At 42.8% G+C, this 20,252-nt stretch overlaps 1 protein-coding gene across 10 annotated transcripts in view; it reads right to left on the reverse strand.

Moving 5' to 3' along the window:
* Positions 1-20,252, reverse strand: part of ADAMTS17 (ADAM metallopeptidase with thrombospondin type 1 motif 17) — a 372,624-nt gene that overhangs the window by 93,260 nt on the left and 259,112 nt on the right. For all 10 annotated transcript variants that reach the window (XR_009007372.1, XR_009007376.1, XR_009007375.1 and 7 more), the window contains one exon: positions 14,198-14,318. Coding sequence is in view for 3 of the 10 variants with exons in the window: in XM_057542046.1 (XP_057398029.1) it covers positions 14,198-14,318 (121 nt within the window). In the remaining 7 variants the exon portion in view is untranslated. The remainder of the gene's footprint in view (positions 1-14,197; positions 14,319-20,252) is intronic.

Below are 20,252 nucleotides of genomic sequence, written 5' to 3' on the forward strand. Positions count from 1 at the left end.
CCTGGTTACTGGGCAACTGTGTCAATTAATGAGCCCAACATAATGGTGAGATTCTGAAATGCAGGCTGGTAATCATTTTGTTTTGGCTTACATTTGGGTTTTAGACAAAGGTAATGTGCATTTGCTTCAGTGATTTAGATGATGATCCCAAATTAGATGATAAATCCTACCCCTGTGGTTCCCAAATGTGATCATCAAAATCAGCAGGGGAGTTTTAAAAATGAGAGATTTCTGGGCCCAAGTATGTAGAGATTATGGAAATATCTATTTTGAGGAGTTTATTTATTTCCTCATTTTCTCATAGTAAAAATGGCTTCATTTTCATTATAAATATAGTACATGATAATTCAAACCACAAAAGGGGAAAAACTAAAACCAACCTATACCACATTGCACTAAGAAAATTACCCATATTTTTGATGACCAGCCTTTTCAGCATCTCTTAATGCATATAAACATACACACATCATTTTATGCCAATAGGATATTATATATGGTTTTAAAAGATCAGGGATAACTTTAAAATAATTAAAGAGTTTTGCTAGGCAATGTGTGTCCAAGGCGTAAAATTCAAAAGTTATAAAAGGATATAGTAGAAAGTAGATTGATCTGATAAGATACATCCTGTGGCTGGCTGTCTTTCTAACACTCTTATCGTTTACAATAATTTGTTATTTTTTGGCTGGGTTTCTATGTAACTAACTGAAATGTGCCCGTATGACAGTTTTGTTTCTTCCTTTCTGATCCTTATGCTTTGGATTTCTTCTCCTTTCACCATTCTGGTTGGAACTTTCGAAACCATGTTGTATGCCACATGAGATAGTGGCATCCTTGTCTTATTCATGATGTTGGAGAAACGCCTCCAGAGTTTTCCCACTGAAAATGATGTCAGCAGTGAGAATGTGATAGGTATCATTTATCAGGTTAGGGAAGTTTTCTTTTACCCTAGTATGTTAAGAGCTTTTGTTATGAAGAGGTATTGAAGTTAATCAAGTGCTTCTTTGCATCTACTGAGATCATCATATTGTTTTTCTCCTAAACAATACAAAGACTTCAGAGCAGTTTAACTGTAATCACACTTGTCATGGCTAACATGGTGTGTGGGTCGGTATCTCAGTCTTGTTTTTCCTTCACCAATACATTTTAGTTCATTGTTATTTCTTTTTTATTCTGATGTTTTCCTGTAAACCTTTAATTATATTTATATTTCTATTATGTGACTTAGCTGTAAGTAAAATATTTTAATCTCTGGATATTAAAAAGATGAGGAAATCAGCATAAGTATACCGCCCTCCACTCTCTTACACCCCTCTTCAACTTTTACCAAATCATTCCTACATTGTATTAGTTTATGACATTTATCTTTTGGTCTCTAAGATAATTCCTGCAGTTGTTTTAGTTTTAGTCCTAAAAATTAATTTAATGTTCACTACGTGTCTTTTTTCCAGCTTTTCCAATAAATTCCTGCTTGCCTCAAGTTTGTTCTCTTTGAGATGGGCGCAAAGAAAATTACAGTTTCTGAATTGTAATATAGTAAAAAAAAAAAAAATACTGTTCATTATCCTGATACTTGAATACCAGTTTGGCTGGTATAAGATCCTTGAGTCACACTTTCTTTCTCTGAGGCTATTATTTGAATTGTTCCATTGAATGCTAGTGTGGAAAAGTCTGAGGCCAATCTGATGTTTTCCCTTTATTAGCTTACCTAAAATTTGGATCAGATACTCAAAAGATTCTTAACTCTAAAATCTAATAACTATTAGGCTATTCATAGTTTCGTGTAACTTTTTCCTGGGACAGAAAGCTATATTATTATTATTAGACTTAAATATATATATATATATATATATATATATATATATATTTTTGATCAATTTGTTTGGTGTTCTTTTTTCAGGGATACCAAATTATTTACGTTTGACCCCCTTTTTTTTCCATAGTGCTCATTTAATCTCTTATCCTTCTGATTCTTTGTTTCCATTTTGCTTTGCTCATTTTTCTCAGTCCTGTTCCCCATGCTTCTCATTGTGTTCTCAGCAGTGTAGATTTCCTTTGCTTCCATGCAGACTTGGTTTCTGTGATGGACTCATTTTCTTCTTCTACACTTTTCCTCAGCTGAGTCACGTTTCATCTCCCTTTGTTGCTTCACTGCTTACTCCTTGAGATCTCATATCTTATCAATGAGTTCTTCTTTTATTGAGGGTATTATTTAATCAGTTTTTGGAATTTATGGCAATAACGTTTGGTCAAAATTTTCATCTTCTCCTTGGTAACATTTTGCTGGTGAGTTTTTTTTAAATCAGTCATTTGTTCTCCTAGTCCCTTTTATCCTTTTCCTATTGCAGTATACGTGTGTTGATCCTGTACTAATTCTCTTTCTAAATTTAGTACTAATTTTTAAGTGACACAGGTTCTAATTGTACCAGCTTCCTCTACGTTTGTGTGGGAAGAACAGGACAGTGTTGTGGGCTAACAGAACTTTCCCTTAGTTTACAGTAAAATTTGTTAGGACATGGGTTTGTGTGTATCAGTGAGTTAATTTTTATGCTTGTAAACATTTGTGTATTTTAAATTTACAGAAATATACATGCATATTTTCCCATTATCAAAATTTTAATAATACAGGTAAATCTCAAGTCCCCTTAATCCCACTCCCCTCCCCTGTGGGAACTGCCACTATTAGTTTGGTATATATTCATTCAGATATTTTACTATTTATCCAAATATCTACACAAATATACATATGAAAATATCACATGGTATATTTTTTATTTGTCTATATTTTATATAACTGTTAGGAATAACATTTATGACTATTGTATTATACTACTTTTTTTTTTTAAAAGCATGATGTGTCTTGGAAAGCTCTCCATGTGAGTATGTATAGCTCTCCTTATTTTTCATTTAAATTGCTTTGTAGTTTATGTAACTACGCCCCTACTGATTTAGGTTATTTCAAAACTGTCATTTAGAACATTTAGGTTATTTCAAAATTGTCACTTTTAGAAACAATGCTGTATCATGTATGAACAGGCACACGAAACCCCTCAATAAAATACCAGCAAACTATTCCAACAACATAAAAAAAAAGATTATACACCATGATTAAATATAATTTATCCCAGGAATTCAAGGTTGGTTTAACATATAAAAACCAATCAATGTAATTTATTCAAAAAAGGACAAAACCCACCTGGTCATTTCAGTGGATGCAGAGAAAGCATTTGGCAAAATTTAATACTCTTCCATGATAAAAGTACTCAACAAACTACGAATAAAAGGAAACTTCCTCAGCCTGATAAAGAGCATTTACAAAAACCCCACAGCTAATATCAAACTTAATGGTAAAATAATGCTTTCCCCCTAAGATCAGGAAGATGGAAAGGATGTTCACTCTTGCTATCTCTACTCAACATTGTACTGGAAGTTCTCTCTATGTCAATTAGGCAAGAAAAAGATTTTTAAAAGGCATCCAAATTGGAAAGGAAGAAGTAAAATTATCTCGATCTGCAGATGTCAAGATCTTATATATAGAAAAATACTAGGGAAGCCACTAAAATCTGTTAGAACAGGTTCAGAAAGGTTGCAGGATGTAAGATCAATATACAAAAATCAACTGCATTTCTATACATTAGGGGTAAACATTTCCAAATAAAATTAAGAAAACAATTAGACTTAAATAATATCAAAAAGAATAAAACACTTAGGAATAAATTTAACAAAAGATGTGCAAGATTTCTACACCAAAGACTGCAAAAACACTGTTGAAAGATATTAAAGAAAATCTAAACAAATGGAACGACATTCCATGTTCATGGATCAAAAGACTTAATATTGTTAAGATGGGAATACTTCAAAATTGATTTACAGATTCAAAACGATCCTTCCTAAAATTCCAGCTTGTTTTGCCCAAAATGACAAGGTGATCCTCAAATTCATATGCAAATGCAAGGGACCCAGATTAGCCAAAACAATATTTAAAAAGACCAAAGTTGGAGAAGTGACAATTCTTGCTTTCAAAGTTTTCTAGCCAGCTCCAATCATCAAGACAATGTGGTACTAGCATAAGGACAAATATTTCTATCAATGAAATATAATTGAGAGTCTAGAAAAAAGTCCCTTATTGATTTTTTTAAAACAAAGATGCCAAGAATATTCAATGGAGAAAGAATAATCTTTTCAACAGTGTTGGGATAACTGTATATCCACATACAAAGGAACGAAGGTGGACTCTTACCTCAAACCATACAAAAAACCCTCATCTAAAATAGATCATGGACCTAAATCTAAGAGCGAAAACTATAAAACTCTTAGAAGAAAACATAGGAGTAAACCTTTGTAACCTTGGATTAGGCAATGGTTTCTTGGATAGCAAAAGCACAAGCAACAGAAGGAAAAAAAATAAAGTGGATCATATCAAAATTTTAAACTTTGTGCTCCAAAGGACACCATCAAGAAAGTGAAATGGCAAACTCATACACTGGGAGAAAATATTTGCAAATCATTTTGATGAAAGAACTGTGTCCAGAGTATATAAAGAAAACTTACAACTCAATAATAAAGTGACAATCCAATTTAAAAATGGGTAATGGATTTTAATAGACATTTCTCCAAAGAAGATATATGAATGGCCAGAAGCACATGAAAAGATGCTCAACATCATTAGCCATTAGGGAAATACAAATCAAAACCATAATGTGATACCACTTCACACCCACTAGGATGCCTATAACAAAAATGATAAACAATAAGAAGTGCTGGAGAGGATGTGGAGAATTTGGAACCCTCACTTATTGCTAGTAGGAATGTAAAATTGTGCAGGCATATTGGAGAAGAGTTTGGTAGTTCCTCAAAAATAGAATTACCGTATGACCTACCAATTCCACTCCTATGTATATACCCAAGAAGAATGAAAAATATGTCCATGCAAAAACTTATACACAAATGTTTATGTCAGCATTATTCATTCTAACCAAAAAAGTAGAAACAACTCAAATGTCCATCAACTATTGAATGTATTTTTAAAATATGATATAACCATACAATGGAATATTGTTCAGCAAAAAAAAAAAAAAAAGGAATGAAACACTGATAGATGTTTCAAGGAAGAACCTTGAAAATACTATGCTAAGTTACAAAAGCCAGTCACAAAGGACCATGTTTTATACGATGCCACTTATACGAAGTGTCCAGAATAGACAAATAGATGGACAGAGAAAGTAGTTGCCTAGGGCTGGGGTAGGAGGGAGATGGGGAATGACTGCTAATGGGTGTGGGGTTTCTTTCTGGGATGATTGTGGTCATGGCTGCAAAACTCTGTGCATGTACTAAATCCCCTTGAATTGCACACTTTAAATGGATGAATTTTATGATGTGTGAATTATATCTCTACAAAGGTACTAAAAATAATACTGCAGTGAACAGCTCTGCACATGTCTTCTTGTGTATATAAACAATGTCATACCAGGCCAGCTGTGAGAATTGCTGGGTCAAACACACATGCAGTTTAAATGTTAAATATACATTTACATCGCCCTCCATAATGGCTTAACTAATATAGAAGTCAGCCAATACCACAGGAGAATACATGTTATTCACAGACTTCTTAATACTTGATATTATCAATCCTCTGGATATTTGCTAGTTCAAGATGTGAAAAATTGTTATGTCATAAACGTAATTTGTCTTTCCCTCATTATCAATGTGGCCGTACATCTTAGCACATATTTACTGGTCGTTTGCATTCACTCTTCAGTTAACTGTCTTGCTCATAAGTGCTGCCCATTTTTCTACTGGCTTTTTGTTTTGATTTAATTGATAAGCAGGAGTCTTGGAAATATATTTTAATATCTATTAATATGTATTTAATACATTTTAGACTCAAACTCTTTACTCACTAGACTTGTTGCACACACATTTTTTTTCTGTCTGTCATTTGTCATTTGTTTCTGGTGCCTTTTATTACAAGGTTTTAATATGATAGTCATAGTTTTAATATTTGAGATCTCCTTTTTGTTTTCTGATTGCTTCTTCTCATGACATTCTGTATTGGTTTTATGGATAAACTCACTTCTCAAATCTAAGAATAGTTATTACAGATTTTGAACTTCTATTATTTGAGTTATCTTGCTTTTCCCATGGGTCATCTTTTCAGTTATCTTGGTCTTTCCCATTTGTGTTGCAGACTCTTTCAAGAAGGATGCCACAGATGGGTTGTCTCTATATACAGTAGCCCCCTTATCTGCGGTTTAGCTTTCTGTGGATTTAGTTACCTGTAGTTAACTACAGTCCAAAAATATTAAATGGAAAATTCCAGAAATAAACAATTCATAAGTTTAAAATTGCATGACATTTTACTAACGTGATGAAATCTCACACAGTCTCACTCCGTCCTGCCCAGAACATGAATCATCCCTTTGTCAACCATATCCTGCCTGTTTGTTAGTCACTTAGTAGCCATCTCAGCTATCAGATTGACTGTTGTGGTATCACAGGGCTTGTGTTCAAGTGACCTTTATTTTACTTAATAACGGCCCCAAAGCGCCAGAGGAATGATGCTGGCAACTTGGATGGGCCAAAGAGAAGCTGTAAAGTGCTTCTTTAAGTGAAAAGGTGAAAGTTCTAGACTTAATAAAGAAAGGAAAAAAAAATCATAGGCTGAGGTTGCTAAGATCTATGGTAAGAATGAATCTCCCATTTATAAACTTGTGAAGAAGGAAAAAGAAATTTGTGCTAGTTTTGCTGTTGCACCTCAAACCGCACAAGTTATGGCCATGGTGTGTGATAAGTGCTTAGTTAAGATGGAAAAGGCATTAAATTTGTACCGTAAGATATTTTGAGAGAGAGAAAGACCACATTTACATAAATTTTGTTACAGTATATTGTTATAATTGTTCTATTTTATTATTATTGTTAATCTCTTATTGTGCTTAATTTATAAATTAAACTTTATCACAGGTATGTATTTGTAGGAAAAAAGCATAGTATATATAGGGCTCCGTACTATCTATGCTTTCAGTCATCCACTGGGGATATTGGAAGTTATGCCCCAGGGATAAGGGGGGACTATTGTATATGGGTGGTGTTTGCTGATGGTCAGGACTGGTTTTCAGTTAGGGGGCAGGGAGTGTTGTTATGTGTTGGCAACCGAAATACCAGAATGCAGAAAAGTTTGCTATAGGTGATGCGTCATGGTGCTGGCCACCAAATATTTCCAGGTCTCTCTCTGGAATCATGGTAGGAATGCATTTCCTTGCCCTCTTAAAATTGTGTGACCATGTAACTTACTTTGACCCTTAAAATGTGGGTGAAAGTGACGTGTACATAGAAGCTTTAAGAGCACCAGCACCTGATTTGCCGTGTTCCCTTTTTCCTGCCAAGGTGACTGTGGCTGTGTGTGGACAATAAAATCTCTGTCAGCCCAGGTCCATGAGTGGTTACAGTATGCAGAGCCTCCTGCCAACCCATGCTGGACATGCAGAGTGAGCAAGAAATGAACTTTTGTTCATTAAGCCACTGATTTGGGGGGCATTTACATTGTGTTTTGTTTGTTTGCTTGTTAACTACAGCAAAACCAAGTCTATTTATTCTGATTCAAACACACATGAACATCCACTTGAGGTGTCCTTGTTCTCCCTAGATCTTTTAAAAAGTTCCCGTTCATTCATTTTAAGGTGATCTTGAGAAGCCAAGGAGATAAACACCTGTGTTCAACCAGCCATTCTGGATGGAAAGTTTAGCAGGGTCCTTTAGTCTTGATAGCAAATGTTTTGGCGTTGTTACTACAGATCCAGCCTTGGACACTTACAAATAAATGTTCTAGTTGAAGACTTCACAGGTGGCAACATAGTCCTATTTGAGTTGTTTACTTCTTGTGCTCTGATCCATCCTGATTCCCAGGCAGGACGACTTCTTGAACCAGATGGGAGTGTGGTCCTCTAGGGGATCCCTTCCAACCACCTCTGACTTAGAGGAAGCAGCAGCACTGACTTGCCCACACAGCCCCTCCACTGTCTGGTCCTTATAGTGTGAGGCAAGGTTTTTTTGATTAAAAATAGTTTTTGTTCCAGGAATGCTTCTCTACTTAAAAAGGATGGCCACAAAAAAACATCTTCGAGAATCACAGCACTGGATTTTGTACCATAAATTTCTCTTAGAGAAGTCCATTTCTTCTGGGGGAATTTGAAGAATTATTGGATTCCAGGCATACAAGATTGTGAATTACCAAAAACGAAGACAAAACTGTCCAAGGTCAGTGGTGATTAAAACCTTTTTTGGAGGAATCTCCACTTAAAGCACAAAACTGACCTGGGAACAGGATCTGCTTGGGGAACTGAATTATTCTCTGAGAGCTACTGCTGTTACAAGGACTTTTCCTATTTTGTGACTAAGAAACCTTGGTGTTAGCATCACCAGGTTGCAGAATCTAAGGCAACAGACATATTCGCCAGGGTCCAAATTAGTTAATTTTCCATATTCCACAGCAAGGGGCATCTGCAACCAGTGCACGCTCACCATGCCTATTTTCAAGCTTAAATTTGGCACAAGTAGCAACACTGAAAAGGCACCTGTTTCCTCTCCTTTCTCATCTGCCCTCTGGGGCAGAGGCAGATGAACAGGAAACAGCTCAGGGTAGACACACAACTCAGGTACGGCACATCCTCAGGTGAACCCTGAATAATGGGTCAGGTCATTGCTGTGCCTGGGCTCTGCTAACCTTTCTTTCTAAGATAAGAGCCTCTCTGCTCAAGATATGGAGGGAAGTAATGAAAGAGAATATCCCTGCAATGAAATGCGGGGCCTCTGTCCTCAAACCAAAGAAACCATCTCTCACTCACTGTCCTCTTTCTGATGGCCCCTACCTTACCCAGAGCTCAGAGCCCACCCTGAGGTTGTTGTGAAGAGTGACCAGCAAGGGAAAGAGTCCTATCACCAAGTCCCAAAGCACCTTGTCATCCCTCATACCAGATGTCCCCCTATGCAGATGCCAGACATCACCATGTTGACTGGGCATGAAATATAATTAAAGGGGGGATTTACTCTAAGAATTCACAAGATAAGAGTCATACTTTAGGTAAGATAGTAAGACTATCTTTGGAATGGTTTTCCATTCTAGTCTCTGCCATCAAGCAGGAGAAATCCAGTTAGAGGGACACGATTTGGGGTCATGAGGAAGCCAAGGATAAAAGTCAATACTGTTGCCATTATTCTAGGAGAACACGTAATTTTTGCCATATGGACAAGTAGTCAGAAGGAACTTCAAAGTATTGTTGACCTTAAACCTGCCTCAAATGTTCTGAAAAATTAATATCATCAGGCTATATTTCCCTGCAAAATACTTTTTGTCTGAATTTCACAAGTAAATGATTTAGATCATATTTTTCCCTTGTTTCAGGTTCAGTAGCAATAACTTTCCTTGGAAGAAAATCGTTGAGCTGGTAAGGTACCATGATGGAACACAGGTAACATTCTGGCTATGAGGACTGGGATACTTTCAAAAGGTCGTATCAAACACATACAAAAAAAAAATCAAAGTTCTTTTTTTTCTGGTAATAATCTTTAAAAATGCTTGGGGAGGATTTGTATAAGTTTCTAGTTTTCTCTTTTTACGAAAGTTGTTTATGAGAGTATTACTGTCTTTATGTTTAGCCCTAAAGGTTGTTCTGGTTCCAGTGGAAAAGGATTTGGGAAGCCCAGGAGTCTAGACTAATATTCTGGTTCAGTTCTCAGAATGTGAGGTCAGCACAGGTGGGCCAAAGCAAGGCCATGGTTTTTATCTCCAGCACAAAGACCAGGAGTCTTACCAAGTGCCCTCTGCCCTTTGGGAAGCCCAACCCTGTAATATGGAAACTTCCTTATGGAAGAAAGCACCATCTGTGGCTAAATTCTCTGGCATATCTTAGCATTTTCTGCCGAAGTGCCAGGTGGGGTTGAGGAGAAAGAAGATGTATCCCTGGCACACTAACATGCGTTTTTGTATGGCTCTTAATCCCATGACTCTTTATCTTTCACAGCCTTAAAATTGGTTTTATTCTATATTTTTTCTTTTTGGTAATCAGTCTTAAACATCAATTACACATGAGCGATAAATGGCCTCAGTGTTTATCCGTGGCTTCATGCATGACTCACTCCCACTGACTCTACTCGGCAAACATTCAGGCACGTAAGTGAGGTAAAAGCCCCACACCAGGCATGTCACCACTAGTTCTGCACAGAATAACCAAACATCTTACATGAGAAACACCTGGGAACAGCCTTTGCCATCACACACGTGGACACCTTGGTGCAAAGGTTATTCTTGACTGAGAAAAAGAAATACATTGTAATTGGTTTACATGCACATTGCAGGAACTGATACTGTAGTTGGTAGTCAGTGCAGAGAAGAGTCCTGTGTCACCATCACACAGTGGTAAATTTCCCCAAGGAACCTCCACACCCCATACCTAGAGACTGGAGCACAGAACTTGGCACAAAGCAGAGGTTCTAAAGCTAATTATTGAACAAATGTGACATGTGGATTTATCCCTATTCAATAGGGATAGATCACGTCACTCTCCCTTTTAAGAATCGATTGTTTGAGAAGGTTCTCTTTGAGAAAAAAGTGCAAAGGGATTCAGAGCCCATGGGGCATCATGGCCGGTTCTCGGTGGGGACTTCAGTCCAGTTATGTTCTGGACTGGGTGTCCATGGACACCAGTCACCTTTCTAGTGTCAAGGAGCAGCATGGAATAATGTGGAAATGACACCTTAATGAAACAAAAGCATCATATCAAGAACTTTCAAGTTACTAAATTAAAAAAAGTCCAGCTGTTTCAACTCAGCCAAAGGCTTGGGCATTTTGAAGCCCATCCATCAGAAAAGTAATATGATAGCCAATTCAAGTTGATTCCTCCTAGAGATGAGTGGCCCAGGACCTCATCTGTTCAAAGTCGGGAGGCAACAGGCCAGAGGGCAATAAACAACCTCACTCAGGATGCTACACTGGGAGCTCTCAAGGACACCCTGGGGGCGTGGATACTGTCCCTGTGTGGGTCTGCTCTGGGTCCTCAGCTCAAGTACTTGGGTTAAGGACCCAGAAGAGTTCAGGCAAGGGTCAGGGCACATATATAATTGGGCACAAATCCTGCATTTGATTCCTCTTTATCTTTCTGGTATGGTATTTTCTTTGATATTCACCCTCAGGGTGATAAGGCATTCCTCCTCTTCCTAGTCTTTCGAGCTGGGCAGAGATGAAAGTTACCTTCCTATCTAAACTGACAGGATTCCGAATCCATCCGGCTGCACTTGGAGTCACCTAGATGTTACATGACCCGGGCGCTTTATACCGTTTCTAAGCTGGGTTTTTCCTTCAGCCTGAAATGTCCTACCCCCACCTCCACTGTCAGTTAATTCCTACTTGTCCTTTAGGGCTTGGGGGCCACTGTCATCTGCCCACAGGGCTGGGCGAGGAGCCCCGCCAGAACTTGGGGTCCCACAGCACCCCCACTGAGCACCTCCCTTGACTGTGACCAACTCAGTGACAGTTAACTTTTATTTCTGCAACACCTTGCTCTTAAAATACAGCAGTGCTGAATGAATGTTTACTGGGTGAATGGCCACCTGGGTGACCATGAGCAGTATCTCTCGTACATGCATTCCAGAATGCCAGACCTGGGTTACAGGTTAGTGTTTGATGAAATTTGTTAGCTAGTGATTCATCTGCGTGTGAGCGAGCATTCCACGGACATCTTCAATAAACAGCATCCACACTGACATGAGCTTATGCTCACAGACCCCAACCACAAGGATTTGGAGAAAGCAGCTTTAGACTTCAAAATGAAGGTGTGACATTTTGCAACTCTTCAGAAGGACAGAACTTTTACAGGTGGGTGAAGCTAACCGAGCTTATCTTTCTCTGAAGGTTTGCTAAGGCTTTTGTGAAGGAACACTAAGCCACATGTCAGGGTGGGGACCACTACCCCCTGGAGGATTCCAGCACCTGCCATTCTATGGGGGACTGGCTGCCACAGCCCCAGAGGCCTGATCTCCCCAGGAGGAAGCCTGCACATTCACGCCCATCTCCCTTCTGTGTATGGTTGGGGCCAGGAATAGGGTGGGATGGAGAAGGGAGAGAGCAGAGGAAAAGGACATTGCTGTGATTGGAGGAATGGATGTGTTCATGCCAAGATCAAAGGCCAACAAATGGATTAGACACTGGGGGAATGCTTTTGCCCTGATCTGGGTTCTCTCGAAGTTGTCTGCTATGTGGCATACAGTGGAAGTTTACAAGGGTGTATGGTGGAACCTTCCTTAATGCTCTACAGAATTGCCCAGGGGGCAGAAGTGGGCACGGCTGTGCTTGACCTGCCTTCCACAGAATGGAGCAATTGTAGTCAGTCCAGTTTATCGGAGCTCAGCACAGCATTCAGTTTACATAAAAGGTTCTAATGCTGCTTTTTAAAAAAAATCAATAGTAAACACTTGCCAGCTGCTGAGGTCTCGTTCTTAATAACTGTCCTTGCTGCGCAGTTGCAGCAGGCAAGGTCAGTCTCATGGCAAACTGGAGCTAGGGTCCATATAGAGAAAGTAGCATCGGACAAAACAAAGAGCAGACGTTACCAAAGGTTCAGAGCAGTGCTCTCCACGAGAACTTTCTGTAAGGAAGAGTTCTCTCTCTGCACCATCCAACACGGGACCCCCAGTCACATGTGGCAACGGGGCACTCGAAATGTTACTAGTGGGACTGACGGCTGAAGTTTTAAGTTTGTTTAATTTTAACTAATTATATTTAAAATTTGAATCAATGCCAATGGCCTGTGGCTACTGTCCTGGATGATGCAGCTTTGGAGGGCACCTCCGCCACACTGACTTGTTCCAACATCAGCTCCTTTAGCTTTCCTCGGGAGCCGGGCAGCAGGCACAGGTTCTCACTCAAGCTTCCTGTTCCACAGCCTGGGCACTTATCTTTAAGTCCTGAAACCAGCCCTTACTGGGCCTGAAGTGTAATTTTAATGTCATTTTGTATTTGCATTTGCCCCTGGCTTTGCTTTCACAGGATCCTGCAAAGCATCTGTGCAATAGGCCGCCCTTTGCACGAAGTATCTAGAAGGAATGGTTCCTCCAGACCAGGTCTTCTGTCCAAATAGAGAAAAGGGGGACGTGCACAGACTTCTCCTCTCTGTCTCTCCTAGAGGCCCACTCTGTGGGACAGGGAGGAGCAACTGTGATTCTATCCCCTTGTTGGGTGGAACTGGACTGAAACACTTTTCTCCAAAGCCGTTGTGGGAATTAGAACAGAAGCTTTTCAGCTCAGCTCCACTCAAGAAGTTATCTTGGTGATGTCACTCTTGGTGACGTCGGGTGAGGGGACACTCACCCTCCGCGTGACTTGCCTGCCTCACGCTCCTCTCATTGAGTATCAAGCAGGTACTTCCCTGGACATCATAAGCTGGTGGCCACCAGGACAGGAAATCAGAAATGCTCTCCCACCTCTGGGAGAAGCAGCCCACAGCTGTGAGGATGGTTCCAGTGGAAAGACTGTGAGGCCCATCAGCTGAACCCCACCGACCTCTCCACACCCAGAGTTGGAGGAGGTCTGCATCTGGGACACGGGAGATGCAGTGACTCTGTAGCCTCAGCCGGTGGATGCATCGCTTACGTCCCGGAACATGAGACTTCACGCACGTTTTAGGGATGTGTGTAAACGCTATTCTACTCTTACTGATGGAAAACTCAGAAACAGAGAAAACCTTTTCCATCCATAGGTAAAAACGATGTGGCAAAGTGTCTTCATCACCGTCTCTGTGTGCCGGACAGACGACGGGCTGGCACATGCTGAGGGGCGGGGCTGGTGGGGCAGGGCAGCTACTGTGTGAGAATGGACTTCGGGGCTGAACCCAGAGGGCCACAGGCAGATTGTTCGTGTCTAGGAACCTAAAGATGTCATTCTGGCTAAAATGTCCTTCTCTGCCTTTCAGAAATCCTAAGACTGTGGTGCTGGGTGCCCTATCTACTATTAACTACTCCTTAAATGTGAGATGCAGGGAAGGCACGTGATCGTTGGCTTTGGGGCAACATAATATACAATAAGATTGGCTTTGGGGCAATAAAATATACCACACTTGTAGGATGTCCAGTAGCTGCAGCAACACCTTGGGGCCCACACTCACCCGTCCACCAGGCGTGGCCCAGGTCACCTTTCCTCGGGCCCTGAGCTCACCTGTGCCCCGAGAGTGGCTGAAGTCACCCTTCACCACGCGGCAGGTCTTGCCGTCCCCGCTGCAGACCCCACACCGGTCTTCTTTGGCCGCAGACCCAATGATTCCATCACAGCCGATTTTCTAAATAAGCAGAGCGTTGGGTTATTCTGGGTATAGGACTCAGAGACACACCCTGCAGGGCTGACTTCTCCATGAGGCCCAGCAGGCTGGCGCATGGGGGCCCATGATACTTCCAGAGGCCCAAGCAAATATTTTATTTTAAAATCAGAAGAGAAAAAAGAATACGATCCAGCTAGTATTACATCTGTCTTTAACACCCACAGAATCATCAAATACAGGTTTTAGTATCTGTTATGGAGGAGGGGCCTGCGAAGGCCCAAGTGCCTGGAACTCACACAGAGGCCTGAGCCGGCCCCTCCCAGAGCTGCCTGAGGCGGGGCTGAGGGGAGGGAGGGAAGCCGGCTCCCACACCTTCTGTTGTGGCCATAATTTCACACAATCCATGATCCCCTAGGAGCTGCGTGGGTCCTTGGCTCTGTCTCAGTTGGAACAGCCAACAGTCTCAGAAGACACAGCAGAGACCACAGTGACTTTTCTGCTGAGGTCGGGAAGCCCAGAGCTCACTCAGGCATGGCTGGGAATGAGCACCCTAGTTCTCAGTTAGGGGGATTTAGCCCAAGAAGATACCCTGCTGCTCAGATTTTTTTCAACGAGGCCTGTCTGAGGGCAGAGGAGGGTCGCCCTGACCCTGGGTGGCTCCGGGCAGCACAGCCCACATCAGTTCATAAAAAGTGGGAAAAGGTTGTGAAGTCCTGTTTTTCCTTAGAAAAAGAAAATGCACGAGACTTTTGTGGTCTGCAAAATAACATACCTAAGTTTATGTTATGGTAAACACTGGTGTGTTTAATTATTTGCTAGCTAAATTGCTAAAATGCCTCTCCACATTTCTCCCCTAAAGTGAAGAATTCCAGAACAAGAACTGGGTCTTCCCCACTGCCCTGTACCCTGCACTAGGTACTGGTGCCTCAAGCTGTGAAGGGTTCTACAGCCAGATAACCCAGGCCAAGGTGATTGCGCTCTTTCCTCCCTCCTTACACCCCACTCCAACCGGGGCAGGGCACGGGGCAGAGCCGGCTGAACAGCAGACCTCCTGGAGGCAAAGGCTTGGCCCCATGGCTCACCAACTGAACCCTCTGTTTCATAAAGGCAGTGCTTCTTCAACATAAACGTGCATCCGCCTCACCAGGAGGGCTGTGAAAACACTGATGCGGGATCCATCCCTAGAGTTTCTGATCCAGCAGGGCTGGGTGGGCCTGAGAATCTGTATTTCTATGAAGTTCCCAGGTGATGCTGCTGTTGCTGGCCGGGACCACACTTGGAGAACCCTGGCACCGTGGAACGCTACACGAAGAGCAAGTGAGTGTTCTTCATAGTCAACGGTCCTGAAGTCTCACCCTTGGATCCTTTTGTTTCTTTGGGAAAGAATTAATGAGAAATTACTATCGTGTGTACAAAATTGATAGCATCACTGAATATATTTCAGTGAAGACTTGAAGATATGCTAAGTGCAGAGCAAATGTGGTCCCCAAATGACCATTATGAAAACTGAAAAAGGGCGGCATTTAAAAAAAAAAAGAAGCTCAAACGTGTTCAAAGTTAGTATAAAAACAGGTAAAGGGCAAGATCAGGGGCTTTAGCAGCCAGAGGCCAGGCAATGAGCAAAAGGAGAGAGTGGACGTACGGGTGATTTAGTGACACATGGAGACCCGATGGTAACTGGCATTGACTGTCACACCTTGCCAGGGCAGACCACCAATGCGACCTGGAGGCTGCCACAGGGTACCTTGAACTTGGATCATGTGGCAGGAGCTGGCTAAGTTCACGATCTGGACTGCTGGCTGATTGCTATGAAGATGCTTAATGTAAAATTACAGGAGCTAAGAATACAAGGCAGACAAGATCCGAAATTTTGCTCAACCAGCATGCTCAGCAAATGCCCTGGGGCCACATCTGTGTGGCCATGTGTGTGCTGTCCACCTTCGTGTCTCCTCGTGTCCCAGAGCCCAATGTCCCAGTCCTCAGCCTGTTTCTAGTGCTGCCACAGGGCCAACACCCATAGAGCCAGCCCCTGTACCTTGGCCGCTTTCGTGTCACCCTGACCTGTCCCCACGTGGCTTCCCCATCTCCCAGGTGCTCTCAGCTCTAGACTTCTCTCTCACTGGCTTTTTATTATTTTTTTAATCACACTCCTGCCCAGCAATAGTGGGTCTCTGGCTGGAGCAGTTACCATCCGATACCTCAGTCAGGGTTTCCTGATAAAACAGTTTTCTAGATGCTCTAAGTTAACAACCCACTTGTTCTAGACAGCTTCCCCCAAGCCCAGCGATGACACCTGACAAATCTGGGGTCACACAGCAAGTGACTGGCAGGGCCAGGAACAGTCCCTCACCTCCTGCCTCCCAGCTCCAGGCTGGCTGGATATCTCCCCTGACTGTCCTCAGCCTGGCGAGGCCTTCTGGACAAGGTAAGGCCTCTCCCCAAAGTATGCTGGCTTTGTGAGAATTTGGAAACGTTCAGAATAGAGAAGCTAAAAGAACACCAGAAACACTACCTTTGGGGAAAGGAAATATGAGGGGAGAATTCACGCTAGAATTTCAAAAGGTTACCTGTTGTCTGGCTAAGAGATCATGGCTAGGAGGCACAGTTTGCATTTGAAATCTGCCAGACCAAGAATTCACCTGAATGCAGGAAGGACAGGCGTGGAGGTGCTTCAGGGAGCAGCGCGACAAGGGACTCACTGGGAGGAAGGGCCCTTAGTAGGAGAGCACACACTTTCCTAGATGAGCAAACCGCTTTCCCTCCAAAGAGTCCCCTGAAAGAAGGATCTTGGTGGGAAAGAGAAAAGTGATAATGAGGAAGGGCAGTAGCTTAAATGAGTGCTTATAAAGCCCCTGCACAGCCAGACCAGCATTAGATGTCCTCAGGATGTTGCTCCAGACAAGCAGAGGCAGGTCAGGGGGGGCAACTGTCTCCCTTCACTGTGATTCTCACCATCGCTCCTAAAACATAATATAAAGAACATGTACACGCTTGCTCAGTAGCAAGGCCCCAACTGGCACTGAGATAGACCTCATGGGATCTAAAGTTTAAGTACATGCAATGTTTGGAATTGATTTCCTTTTTTTCGGGGATGAAGTCACCATCAGTTAGGAGCCCAGCAAGGCCTTGATATCTGTGGGACTGCTGGAGTGCGCTGCTGCCTTGTGACACTTGGGCACACTGGGCCTTCAAGAAGCTAGCCCTGGCCTCTTTTCCTAGAGTCCAGGTTATTCACAGGTAAGTCCAGGGGCCCACTGTCAGCATCTATTTCTCTCAGGAGGTGCTGCACGATCCTTTCCGAAACATGAGCCACCTGCTTATTTTTACATTGGGGTGATAGGTCTTGAGGGCTAAAATTCGTCTATCAAAATGGTACGCCCTTTCACACAATTCTTGCTCTGCACTTGCTAAAGGGAACAACACCTCCTGGTTTGATCATCTGTGGTCAATTTCTAGGGCAGACAGATAATCTCCTGGGCCCAGGAACACAGATCACGTTGGGGTGGCACTTATTAAACTCCAGCACACTGCAATCACCTGAAGGCCTGGGTAGGTCACACATTGCTGGGTGGGGCCCAAGGATTTGTGTTTCCGCTGAATTCCCAGGTTATGCTGCAGGCCTAGGGCTTACTGGGAGACCACTGGGTTAGGTATGGAACTCAGAGAGAGACCTTCCTGGAGATGGCCACGGCTGTGAGACTCCAGCCCTGTGAAGAAGTGTCCTTTCTCCCTCTGGAAAGGCCCCATGCATGGAGCTCCCACTGGGAGCTCTGTTACCCCTGAGCCAAAGCAGTTCTGGGCTGAGGTATCCTGGAGGGATGCGGAGGACAGTGCTGACTCCCCTCTGCTCCCAGGAACTGGGGCCCTCAATAGTGCTCAGGTCAAGTAAACAATCTATGGGAAGCTCCCTCATGACAGAATGTCTAGTTATAAAACCCAAAATGCCTTCAAACGAGGGCCTTACAGATCACCTGAACGCTGGTTTAAGGGCTGTTCAGAACTTCCTACTCACAGGTCTCCACCCAGGAAACAGAGACCCAGAGCTGAAGCCTTCAAAAGCCTTGTTTGCAGGATTCACATCGTCTTATGTGTTAAACTGTCAAAGGCTGGATACAGGGGGAAACTTCTCTGCTATTTTCTCCTCTTTCCTTACCCAGCATTTTGTTTTGATTTTAAAAACTAGTTTCTTTTGTTAAAATTTCACCTCTCGGAACAAAAGTGTCCTTAGACATGACTTAAGATTGTAGCTAACTGGCTTCTGGACTAGGGCTAAGTTACCCGGCAGGTGGGTAGTCAGCTTCTCTTCCGTCAGCGTTGTGCTCAAAGTTGAGGTTCACCATGTGTGTCCTGAGGATCGTTACAGATTTGGACATGAGCCTCAGCCGTTTCCCCATTCTAAAAATGAGAATATTAACCTCAATCTCAGAGAGTTGTTGTAAAAATTACCTCTCCTCTGGTTCAAGAAACCCAGGCTCACCACTCAGGCCCTGGTGAGAGGTTGGCCCTGTCAGGACGGATGGAGACTGTTCACAGGCCATCTTCCTTCTAAGGGGCTGGGGGACAAGCCCCCTCCCCTCTCTCCGTTTGAGCAGAGCAGGGCTCAACAGGTAATTGTTCTCTATCCCTTTTCTGCCACAGAATCCCTGCCCCTCCAAAAAAGGCAAAGGGGAAGGAGAAGGTATTGATAGGTAGGACTGCATCTTCCCTCTGTCCCTCTTGGGGGTGATGCACGAGAGCTGTGCGCAAAGGCCCATGTGCAGGTGGGCTCTCCCGTGATGTTAAGCAGCCCCACCTGCAGCAGGTCATGGTCTGTCCCAGTGGGCTTCTCAGGTCAGGTGCAAACAGGGATGCTTGCAGGGTCACCCTGTAAATTAACTCTTTGGGACACCCAGGGGCTGGGACAGTTTTGTGTGCTCTGCTCTCTGCCTGGTATTAGATGCCAAGATGCATTTAAAGGGAAAGCACACAGGGAGGTCTGTGTCTGAACAGCAGCAAATCTGAGAACCAAGGGGCAAGAGCCAAACTAATCTGCCAGCAGTGGCATTTTCTCCCTTTGCTACACAGTAGTGCCAGCAACATACGATATTCTTGGAAGGGGCTGGGATTTTTTTTTTTCCCCCAAAATACTGAACATTAGAGGAGATTTAATGACTGTATTTATGAGGCTTGGTGTTCCAGAGGACAAGAAGACAAAATTAAAGGAAACTCCAAACAATAAACTCTTGAATCTTCCCATGTTATCCTAGTGATCCCTGGCAGTCACTTTTCTACATACACTAGGAATTCCCGCTACCCATTTCTGAGCTTCCAAAGCAGTTCCTACTCAGCATCTGTTGGTCAGAGCCCTGCTCTGCTGAAGTCAGAGTGTGTGTGACACCAAGGGGAGGACACTGTCTGGAGCGTAATTAATCAAAGGCTCAGGATGGTAGGGACCTGGCAGGAAAAGCACAAGTTCTTTCGGTAGAGACAGTTCCTGTGAAACATGCAAAAAGACTAGAAAAGCATTAGTGCTCAGAACTATGTTCTGAAGGAGGGGGAGGGATGGACCATGAACAGCACAGAAGTGAAGAATATCCATCTTTAGTGATTTGAAACCTGGATTCTTCCCCCAGAATCCTGCCGCTGCTCGATGGACCATCACCAGTGACAGACAACCTCCTGGTCACCACATCCAGTGACCATTTCTCCATCCTCATCTTTGACCTGTCGCTCTGTAGCATCTGATGATACCCCATCTGCGGCTGTGCATATATTCATTCACCCAAAGCACGGTTACTGGACTCCTGTTACATGCCTAACTTGGAATAAAGACACTAAGACAGAGGCCGAGAAGGGAGCGGGCATCCGAGGCGGCTCTTGTGTGATTCTTTCCCGACCCCTTGGACAGTTCTGCCTCCCCTCTCTCTCGTCCAAAAGTGGGCAGCTCTCGTGCCCCTTCTGCTTCTGATTTTTCTT

This window comes from Balaenoptera acutorostrata, chromosome 3 (assembly GCF_949987535.1).
Source record: "Balaenoptera acutorostrata chromosome 3, mBalAcu1.1, whole genome shotgun sequence".
Taxonomy (NCBI): domain Eukaryota; kingdom Metazoa; phylum Chordata; class Mammalia; order Artiodactyla; family Balaenopteridae; genus Balaenoptera; species Balaenoptera acutorostrata.